The sequence below is a fragment of the Candoia aspera genome, chromosome 7 (assembly GCF_035149785.1).
Source record: "Candoia aspera isolate rCanAsp1 chromosome 7, rCanAsp1.hap2, whole genome shotgun sequence".
NCBI lineage: Eukaryota > Metazoa > Chordata > Lepidosauria > Squamata > Boidae > Candoia > Candoia aspera.
The window spans coordinates 2,214,570-2,234,840 of record NC_086159.1 but is presented as its reverse complement, the minus strand read 5'-3'; the positions used below and the strand labels follow the sequence as shown (position 1 = coordinate 2,234,840).

General features: G+C 53.8%; 1 protein-coding gene across 1 annotated transcript in view; it reads right to left on the bottom strand.

The window, feature by feature from the left end:
• KCP (kielin cysteine rich BMP regulator) overlaps positions 1-20,271 on the bottom strand; it is a 61,785-nt gene that overhangs the window by 23,142 nt on the left and 18,372 nt on the right. The window contains exons 10-30 of the mRNA XM_063308784.1: positions 19,180-19,262; positions 17,866-17,959; positions 16,943-17,022; positions 14,983-15,076; positions 14,050-14,132; positions 12,950-13,043; positions 11,348-11,427; positions 11,175-11,268; positions 10,883-10,968; positions 10,218-10,311; positions 9,197-9,349; positions 8,276-8,382; positions 7,298-7,391; positions 6,099-6,272; positions 4,791-4,873; positions 4,501-4,594; positions 4,167-4,349; positions 3,454-3,624; positions 2,798-2,974; positions 1,383-1,468; positions 79-169 (exon numbers count right to left, since the gene is read on the bottom strand). Coding sequence (XP_063164854.1) covers positions 79-169; positions 1,383-1,468; positions 2,798-2,974; positions 3,454-3,624; positions 4,167-4,349; positions 4,501-4,594; positions 4,791-4,873; positions 6,099-6,272; positions 7,298-7,391; positions 8,276-8,382; positions 9,197-9,349; positions 10,218-10,311; positions 10,883-10,968; positions 11,175-11,268; positions 11,348-11,427; positions 12,950-13,043; positions 14,050-14,132; positions 14,983-15,076; positions 16,943-17,022; positions 17,866-17,959; positions 19,180-19,262 — 2,295 coding nt within the window. The remainder of the gene's footprint in view (positions 1-78; positions 170-1,382; positions 1,469-2,797; positions 2,975-3,453; positions 3,625-4,166; positions 4,350-4,500; positions 4,595-4,790; positions 4,874-6,098; positions 6,273-7,297; positions 7,392-8,275; positions 8,383-9,196; positions 9,350-10,217; positions 10,312-10,882; positions 10,969-11,174; positions 11,269-11,347; positions 11,428-12,949; positions 13,044-14,049; positions 14,133-14,982; positions 15,077-16,942; positions 17,023-17,865; positions 17,960-19,179; positions 19,263-20,271) is intronic.

Sequence of the window (20,271 nt, the reverse complement as noted above, 5' to 3'; positions counted from 1 at the left end):
CTCTTTCTGCCCGTCTCCCCTCAACCCCAAGAATCAAAGCCCTGCAGATGATGGACAGCATCCCCTCAAGTCACTCACCCTGGCACAGGGGGCAGGAGCATGGGCCGGGCACAGGATGGGCACAGCTGGCTGGGGTGCAGAGCTTCTTCATACAATGGACTGAGCCTGCCTGTAGGAAGAGGAAGAGGATGCTTTGCTTGAGATGACCCAAAGCAGATTGCCATTTCTCTTGCTGCATTCTCTTTCAGCGGCACTGGACTCCAACTCCTATAATCCTCAGCCAAGACCTCACAAAACGCTCTCGTACCAAATCAAGCCACTGATTGAGCTACTACTATCTGTTCTAGTTGTCGCTGATAGAACAAATAAAAATCTGGGGGGGGGCTCTCCAAATGATCCTGCACCCTAAATTTGGGTGGGACTCTGGAGACAGGACTGCAAAGGCTCTCTGTGGGAGCAGACTGGCAAGACTTGCCAACAGAGGTTTTGAACCATCTTGGGTGGCACCGTTTACTCCTGTCTCAAAAATCCACATGCCCAAAGCGCATCTTTGGGAAAACGTTGCCCCAAAAGAACCTGGATCTGTGAATGCCACCTGTCCCAACACTGCCCCCCCATATATTATATTAGGGGTGCCTGGGCTAAAACAATATATTTGCAGGCTTATTTTAAAACCACGCATTAGGGAAAGCTGTGTGCAAAATGGCCTGTTAGGGAATGTTGTGAAGAAAAAAACAATGCCGAGTTCCCAGTCTGCAACGGACAGAGGACGCCAGGCTGTCTGGCCGCATGTGTAGACACCAGAGTCCAGCCATTGGTGCAACAGCAGCTTTCAGTCTCTTCATTGCACCCCCAGGCAGCATTAAGCGTTTAAAGCCTGTCTCCCTTGTGGTTATTTTGGCATGACGGTGGTGGGCGGATGCCAGAAGTCACCAGCAGGGACATGTCTTGCGACTTCCAAGAAAAATGTTTCCCCAGCAAGTTTTTGTCCACATTAGGGGCATCTGTGGGAGTCAAAAACTCAAGATAGTGGGTGTGGCTGTGTGAAGGAAGCCTTCTCCCTCGCTTACACCAGTGTTTTTCAACCGTGGGAACTTTAAGATGGGTGGACTTCAACGCCGAGAATTCCCCAGGCAGCATGGCTGGCTGGGGAATTCTGGGAGTTGAAGTCCACCATCTTAAAGTTGCCAAGGTTGAAAAACAGTGGTTTACAGGCATGTATAAAAGTGGATGGGCTTTAATCACACGGTCATCTTGATTTTTTTGACTCCCCCAGACATCCACCTCCAAGGTCATTCAGAGAGACCCTCCCCATCTCCAGCCCCATCTACTTCCCTCTCTTTGACCACTGCCCACCTGCTCCTGGGGAGTGCCATGCTCACCTGGCAGGTGCACTGAGAGCAGAGAGGGTCTTCCGGATCGGGAACGGCTTGACCGTTGGCCACAGTGACCCCATTAAGGGCGCAGTCTATCTGGCAAGAGGAAGAGAAGAAAGCGGAGGCTAACAGGAGCCCTGGGCTTGGCTGTAGCTGCTGCCAGGAGGCTGGGCAACCAGAGGGGCATTCATTTAGGCCAGAGAAAACAGATCAGGCCCTGCCTGGACAGGAGATGCTTGAGTAAAGCCTGGCTTGGCAGGATCTCCAGAGCGAGAAGGAGGTGCATGGGAGATGCTGCGGTTTTCCTGTTGGGATTCAGGGGGGGCAGTGGCCTTTTCTCTAACAGGTGTTATACAAAGGCATCAGCTTTCGTGAGCCACAGATGTTTTCCATGCATCTGACGAAACGAGCTGCAGTTCACGAAAGCTGATGCCTTTGAATCCAATCTGCATCTGGAGCAGCCAGCTGCAGCTGATGAAAGTTTAGGCCTTTGTGAAATTGGTCTTAGAATCTGTCCTCCAGGGCTGCACAGCACCCTAACCGCGTTTACTGCGTCCATCCACTGTCTATATTACAACCGTTTGTTAGCTGAGATTGCACAAGAGGGTTAACTAAGCTGAAACAGAGGAGAGCAGGTTTTAGGCCCAGCACGTTGTTCAGAATCCCACTGCCGAACCAAGAATTAACCCAAACAGTTGGGTTTGCACGAGCAGCAAAGGCCGAAGAACCTAGCTAACCGAGATTAAGATGTTGCACAAGTGCAGCTGTTCTTTAGTTAACTGGGTGAAGCACGTGATGTCACCATGGCCAAGGTGTGTTCCTGTGCATGTCCTTCAGATACAGCCTACCTTTTAGTTCAGTTTGAGGCAGGTCTTGCTGGAACCTAATCCTGCAAATCATTTTAAAGATCAGCAGGGATGGCAACCTGCAGCCCTGGGGCCAAATATGGCCATCAGTTAAATTCCACGTGGCCTTGGCCCAATTTTAGCACTCTCCCCCCGTGTGAAGAGATTGATTCAGTCCTTTGATAAGAAAGAAAACACTCCTGTGTTTTCATTGCAATTAGATGTTTGGGAGAGGACAAGGGAAATATTTGTAAGAGAAGGGCTGGATTCCCACAATAGGCTTAACCTGCAAACTGAGAAGTAACTTTCCAGGTTCGCACAATATACTGAGCCATTAGCTAACTAAGTAGGCTGGGCTTGCACAATGTGCTGAATCAGAAGACGACTAACCAAGTCAGCCCCAACCTTGGCTAATAGGTTGGGCAAATGCAGCTGCTGGCCTCTAACTTTGCTGGTTGAGGGTGGGGCACGAGGATAGCCCCCAAAGGCCAGCGGGGTCCTTGTCAACCCCTTTCTCTCGTGGCCAGTCACGCTTCCCCGCCCCCCACCCCCCCGCCCACATCCCTCGGACCTCACCCTGGCACGTAGGGCAGCACTCCCCGGGCCTCTGGAGCGGGTGGCTGCAGTGTGCCCGGAAGCAGGGTTTCTTCGTGCAGCTGACGGAGCCGTCCAGGCAGGTGCAGACACCGCAGGCATCCTGGGGGTCCGGGAACTCCTGCCCATTCAGGTAGCTCAAGGAGACGTATTTGCACCCTTGGGAGAGGGGGAGATGGGAGGGCTGCAGAAGATGTGCAGAAGATGTGCGGGCCCCCTTGGCCTCTTCTGCCCCAATGGGGATTCAAAGCCCTTTGCAAGAAGAAAGGGCACCAAAACCTTCCCAATGAAGTCCCGCTGGATCCGCTCCTGAGGCTTTCCAGCCTGCTAGTCTGCACCCATCTTCTGGGGCGCTGGGGAAGGCCACCCGCAGGCCAGGACTTCAGGAAGAGGTGCATCTTCAGGTTTTGGAGGGTCAGCCCAGGAGCAGGGATCCACCGAGTCCAGCTGCCTGGTTGGGTGGTTTGGAAAACGTGGGCCAGCAGTGAGGGATGGGGTGGTGGAAAGTCCTGTGGGTTCTGGTGGGGCTCCACTGGGAAGTGGGATCATTTCTCTGCCTCTGGATCCTTCCATTTCCGCAGACAAGCCTTGGAGGCAGGCTTGACCTCTGCCCCTGCCCACCCCCATCCCCACCGTACCTTTGCAGCTCTTGCAGCAGGGCCCAGGGACCGGGAACGGGCACTCGGCTGCAGGGCAGGTCTTGCGCTTGCAGACCACGCTCCCTTCCCAGCAGGAGCAGAGGCGGCAGGGGTCTCGGGGGTCTGCAAACTGCTCCCCGTTGGGCAGCTCTTTGCCTTGGTAAAGGCAGCCTGGGAGGAGGGCAGAGAAGGGCTGGTGAAGCAGACGAGCTGATGGGCGGGAGACCATCCGAGGCGATGGGAATGACACCAGCTGGCAGAAATGACATCATTGCTGCCATCCGCAGGATGATGACATCCTGCGCTTGATGTCATCTACCTCCCACCCCAGATATCCATGGGAGTTTGGCTAATGGGTTGGGACATGTCTCTGAGCATGGTGGATGCCTGTTTTTTATACCCTGCTGCTTTGTGTCAATAGCACAATCCCTGCCTATGGCAACGCACCTCCATTTCTTGCCACAGGCCCCTCGCTGCCAGAATCTTGGATCCGACTGGAGAAACCAGAAGAGGCATGGCTAACCTCACCCAGCTCATGAACGTGGCCGCTCGGAGCCTAGGGCCACACGCGTGGCAGACGGACAGCTGAAAAGCCATGGATGGGGGTGCAGCCGGCCTGGGGACCCGTGGTTGAGGACTAAGGTGTGAGCCCGCAAGGGCTGGGACTTCAGGGGCGGGCGAGAGCATGGGGGAGGGCAGGGGCTGCCCGTTACCATCACAGGAGCGGCAGCAGCCCTGTTGCAGCGGGTGGGAGCACGGGGCTGGCATGCAGGGCTGGCGCTGGCAAGTGATGGTGCCGTTGGCGCAGACGCAGTTCCGGCACTTCTCCGATGGGTCGTAGAAGCGCTCTAGGTGCTTGTAGGAGACCCCCAAGTAAAGGCAGCCAGCTGGAGGGGCTGCAAATGGGGAAGCGGCTGTTAGAGGGGCGGCGTGGTCTGCCTCCTCCCCAGGCTCCCAGCATGCCTCCCATCGCCTCCCTTCGGTGGGCCCCTCCTCCCCTTCCAGCCCAGCCCGTTGCGGGACGAAGCAGTTTGGGGAGGGCCCTACCTGGACACTGGGGGCAGCACTCTCGGGGCTTCACGAAGGGCTCGGGGCAGAGCAGGGGCGGGCATCGGCGGGAGAGGCACTGCACGTGGCCGTTCTGCAAAGGGGGAGAGGGAGGGAGAGAAGGGAATCCTGCTGGCATCTCTCCTCGCAGGCCAAGAAGCTCCCTTGGTCTGACAGGTACCCCTGAGGCCATCTAGCCCAACCCGTGCCCTGTGCGCGACCCGCCCCATCTCCCTCCAAACTGCCCCAGGGGAGGCTGCCAGCTTCACCGCCACCGCTGCAGCACTCACAATGCAGTGGCACTGCCGGCAACTGTCTGTGGGGTGCGGGAACTCTGCTCCGTTGGGGTACTGCTTTCCAGTGTAGCTACAGCCTGTGTAGAAAATATCAGCTGCGTTATTTTCACAGGGAGAGGAAAAAAGGATGCAAGTTGGGTTTTTCTGGGGGGGGGATCCTGGAGAAGGCCCAAGAATGGGAGACAGGAGGTTCTGCACAGTCTGCACATGCCCCGCTGCCTTCTCCCGGGCTCTCAGAGGTGACCCAACACCTGCTGGGGAACAGAGGCAGCAAACACCCCATTCTGCTGCAGGGGAGTGGCGCGCCTCGGCCAGGCTCACACAACACACTTGGTCCAGCGGGGGAAGGACCAAGCCGTGGCTTTGACCCAACATCCTCCTCCAGCAACCCACAGTTTACGTCTCCGTGTAGTGCATGAATCCCAAAACTGCATCATTCAACCACCAGATTAAGGCTGGTCTGGGTGCAGCTCCAAAATCCCAGACTCGCTAAACACACCAGAACCCAGTGGGTTATACCAACCCAGCCACAGTGGTCAGTTGAGGGTTGGGGTATGGCGCAAACCCGGAAAGGTGGGTCCATTCCACGAATCAGGGCTATGTTGATCACAGCTGGGTTGCGCGAATGAACCAAAGAGTGACTGGCACTCTTCAAATTCCTGGAAAGAGGAACTGAGAGAGAAAGCTGAGCCCTGTTTTCCTTTGCTCTGGAGCACAGGACATGGAAGAATGCAGTTGTGGGAAGGCAATTTTAATTAATTTAATTTGTTTCTCCTCTAGAACAGCATTTCTCAACCTTGGCAACAATTCCCCATGGCTGGCTGGGGAATTCTGGGAGTTGAAGTCCACACATCTTCAACTGGCCAAGGTTGAGAAACACTGTTCTGGAGCACATTTTCCTTTTTGAAAACGGTGATTTCATTTCAGTTCTGTGCTCTGCAGTTCTGGGGATTCTGGGAGCTGAAGTCCGCCCCTCCTAAAGTGGCCAACGTTGAGAAATGCTGACTTAATGCGTTCAAGCGGAGGCTAGAGAGCCATCTCTCTCGCGTGCTTCAGTTTGGATTCCTGTCCTGGACAGGGTTTTGGACTGGACGGCCTTGAGGGCCCCTTCCATCTTACTGCTGGGAAAAAAACATAAAGCAAAGGATTGGCATTATCCTGCTAAAATTAAACAACACCAGGCCAACTCTCATTTTCCAGCATTTGGGAGGAAAGTCATGCTGGTGAGCAAGGATGGGGTCAGCTGGGAAGAAGCAGGGTGGCTGAAAGCCCCCCCACCCTGTGAGGCGCTGCTGGTCCTACCGTTGCAGTTGTTCTGGCAGCAGGAGCCGGGCAAGGGGTGGGCGCAGAGGGGAGCCGAGCACTTCCGGGGGGCGCAGACCAGCTCCCCGCCAGTGCAGAGACAGGCCTGGCAAGGATCCAGCGGGTTGGGGATCTCCTCTCCCTCGGGCACCACACGGTTCTCATGAAGGCAGTCTAGACCGGTGGGTGGGGTGGGAGGAGAAGGGGCAATTAACATCCACACGCACGCAGCCCCCCGGCCATTTGACTCCACCCCCCAGTCACTCCCAGTTATGTTTTTCAGGAGACCAAGGAGCTGAAAGATGGAGGAGGGAACGGAGAAATAGCCCCCTTCTCTCGGGGGAGAGGGAGGATCTCTGCCTCTCCCGAGGAAAGGGCTCGGCCTGGTTCTGGATGGGGGAACCTCTCCCTTGAAAGAGAAGCTCAGGGTTGTGGGGAACTACTGTCACGCAACCCCAGAAGAATATCTGGAAGCTTCCCTCGGGCAGATGCCCCCCCCCACAAGGGCTGCCACCCTCAAAGCCCCAGATGGCTTGAATTTGGCCATCCAACCCCCCCTCCTTCACATCCACATGGCCCCCAGCTGTGGAACTCTCTCCCCCAGGAGGCCGCGCCTGGCCCCTTCATGGTTTTGGGCTCCATTTTCCTGCTGAGATTACCTGGCCGGGAGTGGTTTTTAGGGCAATTCAAGGACTGGCAAGTTATCTATGGCTACTGGCGGTGGCATCTCCAGCAAGCAGCAAGTGCCATGTTCTGGAGAAGCTGGTGGCCTTCAGAGAGGTATCTGGCTGGCTCATGGGGAAGAAGAGTTGCTGGTCCTTCAGCTGGATGCACTAGGACTTTTCTTATGCTTGTAATAATCTCCTTGATGCTTCAACGCTGTGAGGAGAGGAGCCACTGTGGCCCTCCAGAAGTCCCCAGCACCTTCTCCATTTCCTTGTGGGAACTCTAGTTCAGCCAGGGCTGTGGAGCCCAAGGCCCCATCTTCTCCTCTACTGATCACAGCACCACTGAGTGAAAAGCAATGGTGGATTTCCCCCCCGACCTTGAATATTATTCCTACACATGGTGGAAAGAAAGCCTTCTAAACGAGTTGTTTTTCTACTGCATCTTTCTGTCGTTCCGGCTGCAAAATCTGGAATTCCAGAGAGATAAAGCAAGAAGTAGAAGGTGCCCATCAATTCCCTTCAGTTACTCACCAGGGCATGTGGGGCAGCAGGATCCAGGCCTCCGCTCTGGGTGGGGGCAAGTCACTGGCGGACAAACAGTGGGTGAGCAATGGACTGTGCCGCCCTGCAGGGGAGGACATGGAGAGGGGTCTGGATCCTGAGGGAGTCTCTGATTCTGCCCCTCATCCACCACGCTCAAATCCGCAGCCCTTGGGGGAAGCTCGAGTGGAGCCCCTGCATCCAGGAAAGGAGTGGGTTTCCCTGGAAATCATCACAGCCACAAAGGAAGGGGATCACAAGCCACAGTCCCACCTGGCAGGAGGAACCTCCCACCGAAACAGCCCCAGAGCGTCACTTGCCAACCAGCTCGGCTTCTTAAAATGACAGTGGCTAATCCAAACAGGATCTGCACAGCTGGAGGGGAAGAGAAGCTTTGCTGGACAAAACCCAGGCTTGAAAATCAGATGCAGGGGCACTGTGTCCTCTTTCTCCCCAGGTGGCAATATAGTAGGTGGTTGGCATCTAAGAAAACTCGGAAGATGCCTTTATTCTGGGCTGCCTTTAATTCCTCCGTGTGCAGAGGCGCGAGAGCCGTGTGGTGGCCTTGCGCTCCACGCTCTGCCCCTTTGTGGCAGGCAGCATCGTGACACACATGCAAAGGGGCGGGGCTTATGTCACAAGGCTGCTGTCCTCCCTCGGACCCCCTTTGCCCCCCATGGAAGCTGCTGACTAGCAATAAGCATACTTATTGCCACATGTGAATCATGAAAATTACATCATCTGCGTTGCATGATGACATGATGGCATGCATGACGCCACTCGCCTCCCCCTCTGCCGATGCCCATGAGCATAAATTTGAGATGAACGGATGACCGCCAAACAACCAAGGAAAGGACAGTACAGCTGGGTATAGCAAGTTCAGGATTCGGGCTGTGAAGCCACTAAAGGTGGGCAGAAGGATTGGCGGGCGCCGTGGGGCATTCCCTGGCTGGACCTGATGGATCTCACCATACACCGGCAGCTCTGGCAGGGACTGTCTGGATCGGTGAACTCTTGATTGTGGCTGTAGAGGTGCTGGTGGTAGAAGCACTGATGGCACCGGGGACAGCAGGACCCTAGGAAGGCACGTGGCACAAGGGAGCCCATTAGGCCACGTCTACAGGTACTCCTTGACTTACGACCGTTCGTTTAGTGACTGAATTACACCACTGTTGTAATTTACAACACCGACTTACAACTGGTCCTCGCACTTACGATTGTTGCAGCACCCCTGCAGTCACATGATTGCGATTTGGGTGCTTGGCAACCATTGCACATTTAGGACGATTGCAGCATCTTGAGGTCATGCGATCACCATCTGCGACCTTCCCAGCTGGCTTCTGACAAGAAAAGTCAGTGGGGAAGCTGGCAGGGAAGGTCACAAACGGTGATCGCATGATGTCTTGCTTAATGACCACGACAGAAAAGGTTGTAAAATTGGGTGGAGTAATGTGATGCCTCACTTAATGACCGCACCGCTTAACAAATTTTCTGGTCCCTATTGTGGTCATAAGTCGAGGACTACCTGTACACTTGCAGTGTCGGAGTGCTAGTTCCCACACAGTCAGTGAGAAACAACACAGCAGGAAATCTGACGGCTGAGGAATTGTAGGACAGAATAGGGGGCGGGGGTTCGTGAGGAATTGAAACCAAGAGGCCTGAATATGGCTTAGTGCAAGATTTTTTTAAATGAACACTCTTTTCCTAAAAAGCCCGCCTTTCCTCATTTTTTTTCTTTGATCTTGGCTTGACCTTTTCCGGACCACAGCAGTGCCTGGAGTGTCTATTAGCAAGCACACTAATCCCACCCCGCTCACTTTCCCGGGGTTCAATTCCACCTGACCCAGAGGGGAAGGCCCTGCAGTTTTGGGGGGAGACAGAGGCACTCACCGAGAAGCCGGGCCGGGTGCTGGCAGGCGACTGGGGGGCACTGGTGGGCATGGCACACCGTCTCCCCCAGGAGGCAGGTGCAGACGCTGCAGGGGTCTCCCGCTGGCACCCACTCGGTGCCATCTTCAAACTCGAGGTTCTCGAAAACACACCCTGGCAGTCACCAACAAGAGAGCTGTTGGGTCAGACTGGGTTTCTTCCTGGCCCCAGGCTACAAAGCGCAGGGTTGGTTTCCCTGTCCCCCCCACTCCCCATATCTCACAAGGCATTTGGGAATGGACCTTCAGACGCCAGGGGCTGCGTTCACACAAGGTGCCAAACTTAGTTAACTGTAAGTTTGGTCAGTTCCTTGATGGCTTAAGACCTGGGGTCAGTTCCAAGGGCTCCAGAAAACAGGTTCACTGGCTGCCGAGTTCTGTATGATGTGTGAATGCAGAGAGTGCAACCGGGGCAACCGGCTGGGCTTTGAGCCAATTTAAGGATGACTCCCTGAGAGGAGCAGAAGGGGGCTACCAAAGAGACGACCCACTAGCCATGTTGTCTAAGACATCAGAAGCTCCAATTCAGTGAGAGCAATAGCTTCAGGCAACACGGCAAGCTGCCATTTGCTCAGCAAACCTCAGCCAGCTTCATCTGCATGACACCCAGGCCTTAAACCACAGTTTATGATCCAGAAGGGCTGACACTTAGCACAAGCCAAGTCCAAACCAAAAACGCTTCTTTGAGGTCACTATCCAATCTGACAGATCCCAAAGCAAAAGGAATACGAAAAGCCTTGTTGAGGTTCCCCACAAGACCAATCAACAAGGGATTCAGCGGCCCCTTTTTAGCTTCATTGACCAATTCCTGGAACAAGCCCTGGAGATGACTCGGGCAAGTGAGCCAAGTTGCACGCTGCAAACTTCCACAAGGTCACTGTCCACTCGGAGCTGCTGGAGCCCGCTCAGCTCTGCGTGGGGAAGTGTGCAGCAAAGGGGGAAAGGGGCCCTCTCCCCATTCCCAGTTCCTCCCTGACGCTCACCTGTGCATACCGGACAGCAGCGTTCTGGGTCCTGGAGCGGCTGGGAGCATGGCGCTGGGGGACACAGCTGCTCTTGGCACTGGACATGCCCGTCCTGAGTGAAAAAACGAATACAGGGCAGGAATGGGACTCTGTGGCTAGGGTTGGGCGGGTGCAAGACCCAGCTGAGGTGGTTTGTATTGACTCAGATTGAGATGAGGGGTTAATTCAGGAATGAAAGTTGGGTAAATGCAAACCTCTACAGCACCCCTGTAGTGTAAGTCCACCCACCGTGAAGTTGCCGAGGTTGAGAAGCCCTGTGCTAAAGGCTCTTGTGTCCCTTCACTAGCTCTGCCTCCCTCTGTACCCAGGGAGATGGCTGGCCAGGTTGGCTGCGCTCTTGATTGCATCTGAATACTCAGGAAAAGCTGGGTAGGTGCCCTCACCCTTGTCCCCATTAGCCTGATTAGGAACTAGTAGCGTTTTAAAATATGGTGAAGTCACCTTGGGAAAATATACTTTAATGCAGAAATTAAAGTTATGTCCTCCAGTAAAAAAAGCACGTGGGCCTGTTGGAGCTGAGAGACAGGGGAGGTGGCCATTGAGTCCAGCCCCCTGCTGGCACGTGGCGGGATGCTTCGGTCCCCCACCCCTCCCGCCCCGCTCACCCGTCCTGCTCTACTCACCAAGCACTGGCAGTGCAGGCAGGGGCCTCCCTCGGCAGGGGCGAAGGTCTCCTTGTTCGGGTACCACTGCCCTTCAAATTCACAGGCTAGCAAAGGGTGTTCAGGAAAGGGAAGAAAGATGTGGAAGGCAAGGGTCAACTTTTCCCTCCTTGCCCTAACTTCAGAGTGATTTTAGGACAAGTGCGGGATGCTTCTCCATCTCCTGCTCTCCAGGGCCATTTCCGCTCCTTTGTGGACATCTGTGCGGGGAGGAGAATGGGAAATCCACCAGGGGGGAGAGAGGGCAACTCACCATCACAGGTGGGACAACACTGCTCTGGACGCTTGCCAGGGTGGCTGCAGGGGACGGGCGGGCAGTCCACCCGTCTGCAAGAGACCTCGCCGGCCTGTTGGAGCAAGCAGATCACTGGTGTGACCGTCCCCACCTGGGACCGGCTCAGCCCCACCCCCAGCCAGCAGACTCACCACGCAACTGCAGCGCTCACAGGGGTCCTCGCTCTGCACGGGGTCGCCACTGCGGTACTCGCGTCCCCCCCAAAGGCAGCCTGGAGGGGGCGAGACACATGGGCTGGAAACGGCTTCCCCGCAGGACTGGGGGGGGGGGCAGCACTGAGTTGGCAGATTTCTCCCCACTTCCCCACATTGGGAGGGAGGCCTCCCACTGCCATGCTGATGGGGGACGATGGGGGTTGTAGTGCCAGGCCTCCATCGCTTTGCAAAAGGAGTTTGGCTAGACCAGAATATTTAATCAGCATGCAGGGAAACCCCACAGCCCCACACTGCCAAGAACCACCTCTTTTTCCAGATCTGGGTGACTGGGGGCACGTGGTGCGGGGAGCCAAGAGGGCGGGGGCGACTGTTCAATCAAAGCCCCGCACACTTTTAAAATGCATCGTACGCGACATGCATAAAAAAAGGGTCAAGGCTTTGATTGCACAGTTAGGACTGTCATGTTGACTTTTTTGACCCCCACAGATGCCCCCGATATGGGCCAAAACTATTGCTGGGCAGTCATTTTTCTCAAGCATTTGAACAACTAATATTCTCAAGTCATTTCCCTGCTGGCAACATCCGGCATCCACCAACCATCACCATACCAAAATAACCCCAGGGAAGACCGGCTTTAAACCCTGAACAGCTCCAGGGAGGGTGCCATGAAGATGCTTCCAGCTGTGGTGGGGGAAACGGCTGGCACCGGGTGCTCATGCGCATTGCAAGACCTTTTCAAGTCTTTTGTCCCCCACAATCCTGTTTTAAAAAACCTGCCGGGAACTTGGCATTGTTTTATTCTTTGCAACTTTCCCTAACAGACCATTTTGCGCACAGCTTTCCCTAATGCAAGGTTTTAAAATAAGCTGCAAATATATTGGTTTAGTCCAGGCACCCCTAATACAATATATGGGGGGGCAGTGTTGGGACAGGTGGCATTCACAGATCCAGGTTCCTTTGGGGCAACGTTTTCCCAAGGATGCACTCTGGGCATGTGGATTTTTGAGACAAGAGTAAATGATGCCACCCAAGTTGGCATCTTGCCAGTCTGCTCCCACGGAGAGCCTTTCTTTTGCAGTCTTGTCTCTGGGGTCCCACCCAAGTATTTAGGGTGTTCATTTGAAGATCCACCCAATGTCTGTGTCTATCACCTTGAAAATAAAATAAACGCTTCCTTTGTAAGGGAAATGGGAAGGAACGAAGATCTCAGAAGGTGGTCTGACTTTCCAAGGGCAATTTTACCAACTGCAAAAGGCATCCTCTTCCTCACGCCTCCTCTGTCCTCACTTGCATCTTGGATCATTGCACAAATCACATCATGTGTGTCATTTGGACGCGATGCCACGACGCATGACGATGTCATCCTGGCTTACCATGGTCTTGCCCTCTTTCTGCCCAGAATCCTCCCTGCTGCCAGGACTCACAATCACAGCAGGTGCTGGGCAAGGGCGGGAGGGAGTGGGTGGCACAGATAATCAAATAATCTGTGTCCTTTGTACAATGATGCCATCTGGGTTTGTCTGGGATGCCTACGCCCACCCTCTTTCTGCCCAGAAGCCTCCCCCTTCCAGGACTCACCATCGCAGATGGCGCAGCAGGTGCCTGGGCGAGGGCGGGCAGGGTGGCGGCACAGACTGGCGCAGTGCCTCCGTTTGCAGATGGCATTGCCCTCCTGTGGCAGAGTGGGAGGGAAGGAAGAAGGGGGTTCTTGAAGATGTGCAAAGAGATGCACTTCCTGGGAGGGGGATTTGCGCCGGGAATTCAGCTAGCTGGCCCCTCTTTTTGAAGAGGTCAGTGTAGCAGGGAGCAGCATCCCTGAGTTTCCTTGGTCCAGAAGCCAATGAGATGCGAGATGGGGGGACCACTGGCTGTGCAGGAACGATGACCACGTAAAATGCACGGAAAGGTAAAGGTGGCCTTGAATCAAGTGTGACTCAGGGATGTCTGCAGAGGACAGTCAAAAGAGTCAAGATGGAGCCTGTGATGGCATGACTGAAACTCTGCCTGTTTTTTATTTAGTGACCACAACTGGGACCAGCAACCTGGTTGTTAAGTGAAGCGGTTGCTAAGTGAAACCATGTCTGTGCTTATGCTCTGACTTCCGCTTTCCTTGGCTTTACAGCAGTGTTTCTCAATCTCAGCTGCTTTAAGATGTATGGAATTCAACTCCTAGAATTCCCCAGCCAGCCTTGGCTGGGGAATTCTGGGAGTTGGTCTATACATTTTAAAGTTGCTGAGATTGAGAAACACTGCTTTACAGACCTGGGAAGGTCGTAAATGCGAGGATTGGTCACAAAGTGACTTTTTCATCACTGTTGTAACTGCAAATGGTCACTAAACAAGCACTACCTGTACACCACCATCTTGTCTTTTTTGACCCTCCCCCTGTGGAATTCCCTGACCCCCACCCTGTCCCTGTGGTCTGTGGCATGGTTTGCTGGCTCCAAGATTTCCTGGTGCCTCCCAGCCAATCCCCACCTGCTTAGTTCTTGCAGATGAGCCCAACTCAGCCAGGTGTTGCTCCTGCTACCGGCAGGTAAAGTCTCCTTGTGCTGGGTGTGGCGCTGGGGACTTTACAAACTCGAGAGCCTCTGATAAAGGAAAGTCTGAAAGCCACGGGGTGCACGTGTGTGTGTGGGGGAGCAGGGCACTGCCGCCCGGACTCCTTCAGAGCTCACCAGGCACTTGCACTTCAGGCAGGGGTCCGTGGGAGGCGTCCACTCTTCCCCGTGTTCGTGTCTGGCCGTTCCATCCACACAACCTGTGCCGTGGAGGGCAGAGGAAATATTGGATATGGGTAACCCCACCTGGAGATGGAAAAGTGTATCCCGGGCAAGGGAGGGCTGGGAGGAAGGAGGGATTGAGAGGGTTTCAGTTCTGGGCAGCCCCCTCCCAGCCAATGGAGATGCCTGTCTCTTTAAGAGGATAGGGGACCGCCTGGAAGGTGGATCTCCTCCCAGCAGTCCCTTGTCTTCCATCAGTGTCTAGACCATGTTTCTCAACCTCAGCAACTTTAAGCCGTGGGGACTTCAACTCCCAGAATTCCCCAGCCTGGGAGTTGAAGTCCCCACGGCTTAAAGTTGCTGAGGTTGAGAAACGCTGGCCTAGAGGGAGGTAAAGGCACAGTTGGTCTGGCAGATGTTCTCCTCGAAAGCTCTTTTCCCCTTAACTCCAGCACTGCTGGTAGAGTCAGCCTCAAAAGGATGGACCCCCATTTAGCAGATTTTGGGGCCACAGCAAAATCAGTCCAAGCGTGCCACACTTCCGCCCACAAGGAAGCCCCCACCCGCCATTTTAGACACGTGCGAAGTGCATCAGAGGGGCATGCTGAACGTTCCATTCTGCTCTGATGGACGTCTGGATTAGTCTGTCGACTCAGGAAGGGGAGAGTTGCAGAGAACTTCTCGGTGGGCAAAAGATGAAAAGCCCCCCTGCCCTGGTTGCCTTCACTCTTTTCACAATTAGCCAGGGCTGGAGCGCAACTGCCCTCCCCAGCACCACATGCCGGGTGACTCTGGGCCTGTCATTCTCTCTCAGCCCAGCCTACCACACAAGGTTGTTGTTCTGGGCAAAAACGGGAGAGAAATCACACAAAGAAAGGAGAGGCTCACCCTGGCATCGGGGGCAACATTCTCTGGGCATCTCCTCTGGATTGGAACAGTCCAGCTCTGGGCATGGGATCTGGGAGCAGAGAAGTTTCCCATCCTGGAGGAGAGAAAGAAAGGGAATTGAGCTGGCACAAGAAACAATTTAATGGTGTGTGTGTGTGTTTGTGTGTGTGTGTGTCTTATTTTGGGGAGTGCAACAAGAAATCACTCACCAAACTGTTTTTTCTATGCTTTTAAAGTGGATTGGCTTAATTGGATTTGTCTGAACACTGGGTGAATTATTTTTGGGTGTGACCCACATAAAAAACAGATGGAGCTTTGATTGCACTGTCATGGACGCCATCTTGACTTTTCTGACCATACTGTGCAGGCACCCCTGCGTATGAGACAGCTAACCACAAGTAAAAATGAGCAAGCTTTGCGTGGGGTGGGGGTGCAGCTGCCAAATCTTTAACTTATCTGGTTGAGTCTGATCAGGCAGGCAGAACCAACACAGCCCATGAGACGCAGCGCCTGGGGCCCATGAAAATAATTGTTTCAGCTCAGAGAGCGTAAAAGGGAAGCAGAAGTTACTTATTTTCAGGCCTTTTAATAAAAAACAGGCAAGGAACCAGGGCCACAACCGGTGGGGGGGGGGGGTAAGCGGGGCATGTGCCCCAGGCACCACGCTGGGGGGGGGGCACCAAAATGAGCACTGAGGGGGCACCAAAACAGGCACAGAGTTCATGTTTTCCCCCGGGTGACACAGACCCTAGCTGCGGGCCTGCAAGGAACACACAAAATTTGAACTTCAGACCCATTATCTTATTTGTGACCTACAGATGTAGTGTGAACAATAAAGTTAGTAACTTTGATGATACAGGTGGTCCTCAACTTACGACCACAATTGGGGCCAGAACTTCCACTGCTAAGTGAGGCAGTCCTTAAATGAGTCACACCTGATTTTATGACCTTTTTTGCCACAGTCAAAGCAAATCACCACGGTTGTTAAGTGAATCTGGCTTCGCCCATTCACTTTGCTTATTGGAAGCCAGCTGGGAAGGTGCAAATGGCGATCACATGACCCTGGGATGGTGCAACCCTTGTAAAGACATACTGGTTGCCAAGTGCCTGAATTTTGATCCTCTAACTGCAGGGACACTTCAGTGGTCGTAAGTGTGAGGACTTGTCACAAGTCACTTTTTTCAGTGCTGTTGTAACTTTGAACAGTCACTAAATGAACGGTCATAAGTTGAGGACTACCTGTATGCCACAGACAGCTTCATTAATCGGCAGCAACAACTGATTATGATGATAAAATAATACATATAATACCTTATTTACTTTTCCCTTTTTCGTTGTAGGGCCATGAAAGTCATAGTGTGTCTCTGAAGGCCCTCAATTCCTCCAGGAATGGCAGTGCAGTGTAGCAGGTGGAGCAACAGATTCCAGCCCTGTCAACCCGAGGATCACCCCTCCCCAAATCCCTCAGGCATAGTCCTTGCAAAACTCACTTCTCTCCCCACTGCTGGGAAGGAGCTGCCACAGAAAAGGCTGGAGGGTCCCCCTGGACAGAGCCCCCCACTCTCTGGGCACAAGGCAGAGTATGCCACATCAGCTCCTTTTCCAACCGCAAGAGATGCCCAGGCTGGAGCTCTGCACCTGAAGCAACCTTCCCTGTCGGCAGCATGCCTTGGGTTCCATCTCCCATCATCCCCAGCCAGTACGGCTCCGAAGTTTGTAGCCCAAATTGAGAGTGGACCAAAAGCATAAATGGGTCATGTGAAATAGGCAGCTTAGCACCTTTGTTCCTCTCTCCCTGGGCCTGGCAGCCAATCTTTTCCCGGGGGAAGTTTTCCAGCCCCTCCTGGAAATGCGAGGGGTGGGGGCACAGAACCTGGCACCCCCTGCACCACGCCCTACTGCTGCCCCCTCTTCTGCTGCAGAGCTGCACAGCATTAAACCCCAGTCCCCCATCACTCACAGAACAGGAGCAGCGTTGGCATCCGTCGGCCGAGAGGACCTGCCGCCCAGGTTCCAGGGGATGCCCGTCCAGCTCACAAGCTGAGGAGACAAACCCAGAGAGCAAAAGGCCACCTTGGAGCTAAAGTCTGTCTGTGGGTGTGTGAGAGTCACCTGCAAAAATCTGGATGACCCTTAAGTGACAGAGAACTCCCTCTGCTGTCCTCTGATGGCGGCTGAGATTTTTACAGCTGGGAGTTGATGCTGACTTGATGGCACGTAATCAATCAATCCAGACAGCAACTTAACAGCTGTGCTGGCAGCTGTGGTTGGATGAGATGCTTTCCACCGGAGGCCTAATGCAGTGCTCCCCACCCCGTGCCCAGCCTCCAGCCCTCGGATCCCACGGAAAGAGGGAATGGCTGCAGAACCAATGGAGATGGCAGGAGATGGTGATCGAGAAAGCTAAGTTAGGCCACATGCCCACAACTTTTTAAAGCCTCAGGCTGGGCTAAGAAAATACAATGCTTGCTGTGCCCAAACCGGTAAATGATGGCCTGGCGGGCTGGCCTGGATGGGCAAAGAGTGTTGCTGGGCTCCAAGGAGCAAATTGCCCCAACCCGCCTGGGCTCAGTCGAAGGTGGGGGGTGGATCAGAGCTGACTGCCGGGGGCTTCCAGATCTCTGGGGAGCTCACAGCTACATGAACATGAAGAGAACCCAGCGCTGATCGCTGCTGCGGGAAGGCAAGCTGGCCTTCTCCCTCACACAAGCTCCAATGAGGAGTGAGTCTCTCGCCAGGATGAAGATCCCCTGGCGGTCTCCCCTTGGAGCACCAACCGGTTCTGACGCCACTTAGCCTTCCAATGTCAGCCAAGGCCAGCTCACCACAGCACCTGCCGAGGCTCTACTGCGTGTACCGACCGAGTCACCGCAAGAGACTCACCGGAACAGGTGGGGCAGCACTGGCCTGGCTGCGGGATGGGTGCAACGCAGAGGGCTGGCGGGCACTGGATGGGGTGGCATTGCACCAGGCTTCCCTGGAACAGGAGATGGAAGAGGTTGAGGAGGGCATCTTTCTCCCCCCTCCCCTGAAAACAAGGGTCCTTCTTGATCATAGAACTGCAGAGTCAGAAGGCACCACAGAGATCGTCTAGTCCAACCTTCTACAACAGCATTTCTCAACCTCAGCAACTTTAAGACGTGTGGACTTCAACTCAGTCGCTGGCTGGGGGATTCTGGGAGTTGAAGTCCACACGTCTTAAAGTTGCTGAGGTTGAGAAACGCTGCTCTGCAACATGCAGGACCAACCTTCCAATACCATTTCTACCTATCATCAATTATTTTGCACTCTTTGATCAGGAAGCCCTACTTTTCTAAAGCCAAAGTGTGTGTGTGTGTGTGTGTGTGTGTGTGTGTGTGTGTGTGTGTGTGAAATCACTGTAATTAACAAGAGTGAGAGATAAGCACATTCCACACATGCTCAGATGAACTTTAATACAAAGCAGTCTTGAGGGACATCCTTCTCTACCACCCGGTGGCTGTGTTCCCACAACCTGCTTAACCTGGCCAGACCAAAAGATTGAACCTGCATAACATGCCAACCTTGCTTAGTTTTAATCTCAATTAGTGTTTTGAGTCTTAGCACATTGTGTGAATCTAGCCCACATTGTTCAAAGCCAGAAAATGGATTAATTCAGCAACCAGACATGTTGTGTGAAAGCATCCAATATACAGTGGTTTCTAACCAACTGTACCAACGATTGATTGATTGATAGATGACCATGAACTATATGAAGGAGCTTCTGAGTCCAGAGGCAGTCTACCTGCAAGCAGCAGATCTTGGGAGGACAAATAGTTTGGCGCTGCTGCTTCTGCTTTGCTTAGGGAAGTCCTCCTGGCCAGCTGGCCTCCAAATTTGTCAGGACTACAAGTCCCTGAATGCCTGGCCAGTGCGGCTTATGGGTTTCCCTGAGAATCTGCCGGCCACTTAGAATAGGTTCTCCTAAACAGGCCCAGGAGCTGCTGGGTTCACCCAGCCATAAATGAGGGTTATCTCCACATACACTTAGGAGGGCTTTATGGGATGGCTGGGTTCACACAACCTGCGTCCCACCAGCCCTTGGAGGATGTTGTGCAAACAGGGCCTGGGTGTGGCAGAGCTCTCTCTTGTGCCCCCTCCTTCGGGGTCCATGTGCTAAATGCCATGGGTGCAAGCGGGGCCTTGCGCTCTTCTCCAGGGCCCCCAGGGCCAACTCACCAGGCAGGAGCAATTCAAGCAGGGGTTGGAAGCGGCCACGAAGACATCCCCGTCCGGGTGTTGCTGTCCTTCGTACTCGCAGCCTGAAGAGAAGCGGGCAGCAAAGACCTCGGTGCATGGCATCTGCACCCCACTCCTCATGGGGATTTACTCCTTCCATTTGCCTGATTCTTCTTTCAAGTTTTTAAGCTGCATCTGCAGCATGTCTGCATCTTTGTACAAACCACCCCCCAACTCCCCGGGGGCATCACTGGTCCTGGTGCAAAGAAGAAAATGGGTCTGCTAACCAATACGGGTAGTCCTCGACTTACAACCATTCGTTTAGTGACCAGTTAAAGTTACGACGGTGCTGAAAAAAGTGACTTACAACCAGTCCTTGCACTTACAACAGTTGCAGAGTCCCTGGGGTCATATGATCAAAATTCAGGTGCTCGGCAACCGGCTGGTACTTATGACGGTTGCAGCAGTCCGGGGTCAAGTGATTCCCATTTGCAACCTTCCCAGCCATCTTCTGACAAGCAAAGTCAATGGGGGGAGCCGGATTCACTTAATGACCACAGCAAAAAAGGTTGTAAAATCAAGTGTGACTCACTTAACAACGGTCTCACTTAGCAACAGAAGTTCCAGTCCTAATTGTGGTCATAAGTTGAGGACTACCTGTAGAATGTACCTGATTCTCTCCCCCACTCCTTGCACACTTTATCTTTTATTGTTTGGGGTGGCCCACCACCCGTAGACTGTGTGGCTGAGAGGAGCAGAGAGGGGATTTTTGGAGAAGGCGTGTGGAGACCACTAGCAAAACATGTCCTCAGTCCAGGAAAACAGGACAGCATGAGAAAGAAACTCAAGACGGCCCTGCCTTGACTCTCTTTGGTATAAGAGGGAAGAAGGGAAACGCTCTCAGGCCTTTAGGATTCTGTTATTATAGCCTGGATCAGTGTTTCTCAACCTTGGGAACTTTAAGATGTGTGGACTTCAACTCATGCAGGCTGGAGAATTCTGGGAGTTGAAGTCCACACGTCTTAAAGTTCCCAAGGTTGAGAAACACTGGCCCAGATTTGGAAAAGTAGAGTTCTAGTGTTTCAAGTGGTG